Source organism: Lontra canadensis, unplaced genomic scaffold (genome assembly GCF_010015895.1).
Source record: "Lontra canadensis isolate GAN:19392208 unplaced genomic scaffold, GSC_riverotter_1.0 scaffold4231, whole genome shotgun sequence".
Classification (NCBI taxonomy): domain Eukaryota; kingdom Metazoa; phylum Chordata; class Mammalia; order Carnivora; family Mustelidae; genus Lontra; species Lontra canadensis.
The window spans coordinates 1-2,581 of NW_022635212.1; the positions used below are offsets into that span (position 1 = coordinate 1).

The 2,581-nt window shown below is 51.5% G+C and overlaps 1 protein-coding gene across 1 annotated transcript; it reads right to left on the reverse strand.

The window, feature by feature from the left end:
• Positions 1-5: 5 nt before the first annotated feature.
• LOC116863870 (cytochrome P450 4A11-like) lies at positions 6-1,584 on the reverse strand (the record flags this gene model as incomplete). Its single annotated transcript, XM_032851182.1, has 5 exons — positions 6-42; positions 137-327; positions 419-525; positions 950-1,104; positions 1,460-1,584. Coding segments are annotated over 5 exons (615 nt in total), but the record flags the coding sequence as incomplete, so codon positions are not given.
• Positions 1,585-2,581: the final 997 nt, after the last annotated feature.

A 2,581-nucleotide genomic window follows, 5' to 3' on the forward strand; every position in this document is an offset into this window, starting at 1 on the left:
TTGATGCACATGGTGGTGTAGGGCATCTGGTCCAGGGGGTCCCTAAACAAAACTATCCTGAAGGGTGGGCAAAGCCCTGGCAGACAGGGAATTCTCTACTTGAAGTGTCGGGGCCTCCTGTCTCATGAGCACTCACCAGGTAATGGAGGCACCATCCCCCAGGAGGCTCTGAATCTCCTCCTGGCATTTCTGCTGATGCTCTGGGTGTGTGGCCAAACCATAGAGGATCCAGGAGATGCCACTGGCTGTGGTGTCATGGCCCTCAAACATGAAGGTGTCCACTTCCGCACGGAGGTCCTTATCAGAAAAGCTGCTCCCGTTCTCCATCTGGGAAGACCCGGAGCGAGGACAGGGTTTGAGTTTGCCCCCCTCCTCCACACTTGTAGGCAAAGCCTCAGGCCTTCCCTGCCACACTCACTTGGGCAAAAAGGAGGATGTCCAGGAAGTCCAAGTGCCTCTTGCTCCTGACCTTCTCCAGGTTTCCCTCCTCCTGCAGCTGAGCCTTCCTCAGCTTGATCATTCGGTTTGTCCAAAACAGTGTTCCCAGGCAGAGCTGAACGCTCTGGGTGCCCAGACACAGACACTCACAGTAGCCCCAGTCAGGGTGCCAGGTGGATCAGGAGGAGTGTGGGAGTGGGTGTGTTTGTTGGGTGGGAGCTCTAGCACCAGGTGCTTGCAGGTCATCACTTCCCTTAGCAGCACAGCCCAAGGAGCTCTGCTTGATTGCTGCTGGCAGGGGCTCTCATTCAACCTTCACCAATAGGGTGACACATGTAGCTGCTTGCATAGCACCTGGCACCCTAACACCTGGACCAGAGGAGTACCCGAGTGGGTGTTTCCCAGGCCCTGGAAGGGCAGCCAGGGACAGGACTCAGCCGGAGGGTAAGGGGCCAGTCCCTTTGGGATGTGCCTGATGAAGTAGGGGAGCTTCCCAGAGGGCAGATACAACCTGTGTGTTGATGGGCAAGCTGGCAGGCCCGGTGGTTCCAGGGGCCTTCAGGGGTCAGCCTATAGATGATGTCTTTCTGGTAGAAAACATTCCTTATCCAGGAAAGCACCAGGTTGTTCAGGTCCTGAATGGCTTGAAGGTAGGACTGGGAGTACCTGAAAAGGGAGGATGCAGAATGGACTGGATGGAGGGAGGCATGTGACCTGGAGTGTGGTGGAGTGTGGAGCATTCTCAATTAATGGGACAGGCAACTCTAAGCATTTGTCATGTCGTTCTTATACCCTCGAGTTTCTCGGCCCTTAATGAGGGACTTCAGCATCCAGGTTTCTTCCTGTGGCAGAGAGCAGGGTCTCTAATGAAGGCTTGGCACGGGCTGAATCTGACTGTGGCCAGGGGCTCTCGGCAGAATGTGACTCTTTGGGCTGGTAAACACCCAAGCTTGCTAACTGCCTTTCAGATAGTACATCCCAGTGGTAAGAAATAGACCCTGCAACTAAGGATTTCACTGACCTATCTGCCTGTTGGTTGCCCTGGTAGCTGAAGGCACACTTCATAAAGGTGTCCAAAGTCATCAAGGAGATGTGTCCAAAAATCTTCAGAGATGAGTTCTGGCTGAGGAGGTCCTTCCATTTGTCCTGTGGTAGAGGGACACATGTATCTTTCTCTACTCCTCCAGAAGGCCCTGGCTGACAAGGTTAGACTCTCTCTCTGCCTCTCCAAATATTCTGATAAGATGCCCTCACTCTTTAACTGATGCCCTTCATCAGTTTAGCACCTTATAGCCATGTGTTTGTAATATGGTAAGCATTTTCTCAGAATGCAGTCTGAGAAAGTTAGTTAATTTTTATTTAATTAATCATGATCTCTTATCATCTGACTTAGAAAGCAGTTTGGTGGTAACCACCTTTTAGGAGGTCAGAAAACATTGTTTCTCAGGGGACTACAGGCGAACATGTGTCTTGGGGTTGATCTACACATGAAACAGGTAAAGTCCCAATTTAGGGAGCAAGAGTCAAGGCAAAGGAAAGGGCTAAGACTGGGGTTTCTAAAGAAGGGATATCAGGGACTTCGGTTCCTCTTATTCAACAATGTCAGCTGAACACAGTGAGTGAGAAATAAGGTCAGGCTCAGAGGTAATGTTATGGCAAGACCCAGCCCTGGAGGGTAGAGACTTGGTCTCCATTTCCCTGCACAGAATTGCGAAAATTCATCAGAAGCCTTCAGCCTTAGCCCAGAGCCCACCTGAGTGACATCATGGGATGTCCACCTTGCCACTGAAGCTGCTACTTTCCGGGCCAGCCAGGGGAAGTTTGTCCTGTTGTCTAAGGGCATTGACTACTCTTCCTGTCCAGGTCAAAGACATGGAAGTGGGACAAGAAGGGACCCTTTATCCACCATGACTGTCTCTCCTGTGGGCAATGAGCAAAGAGTGGATGAAAATGGGTGCCTGGGTGCTTCCATGTTCCATCCATCCTCAGGGGGTCCTGTCTCATAATATGGTATAAGTGGGTGAATCTGGGGGCCATGTCTAATGGATGTCTGAGGGACACAGCTGTCTGAGAGTGGATTTTGTGAACTCTGCTGTGGGTGTGAGTGTGCAGGTGAGCAGGGGTTGAACTTACCAGCATCACT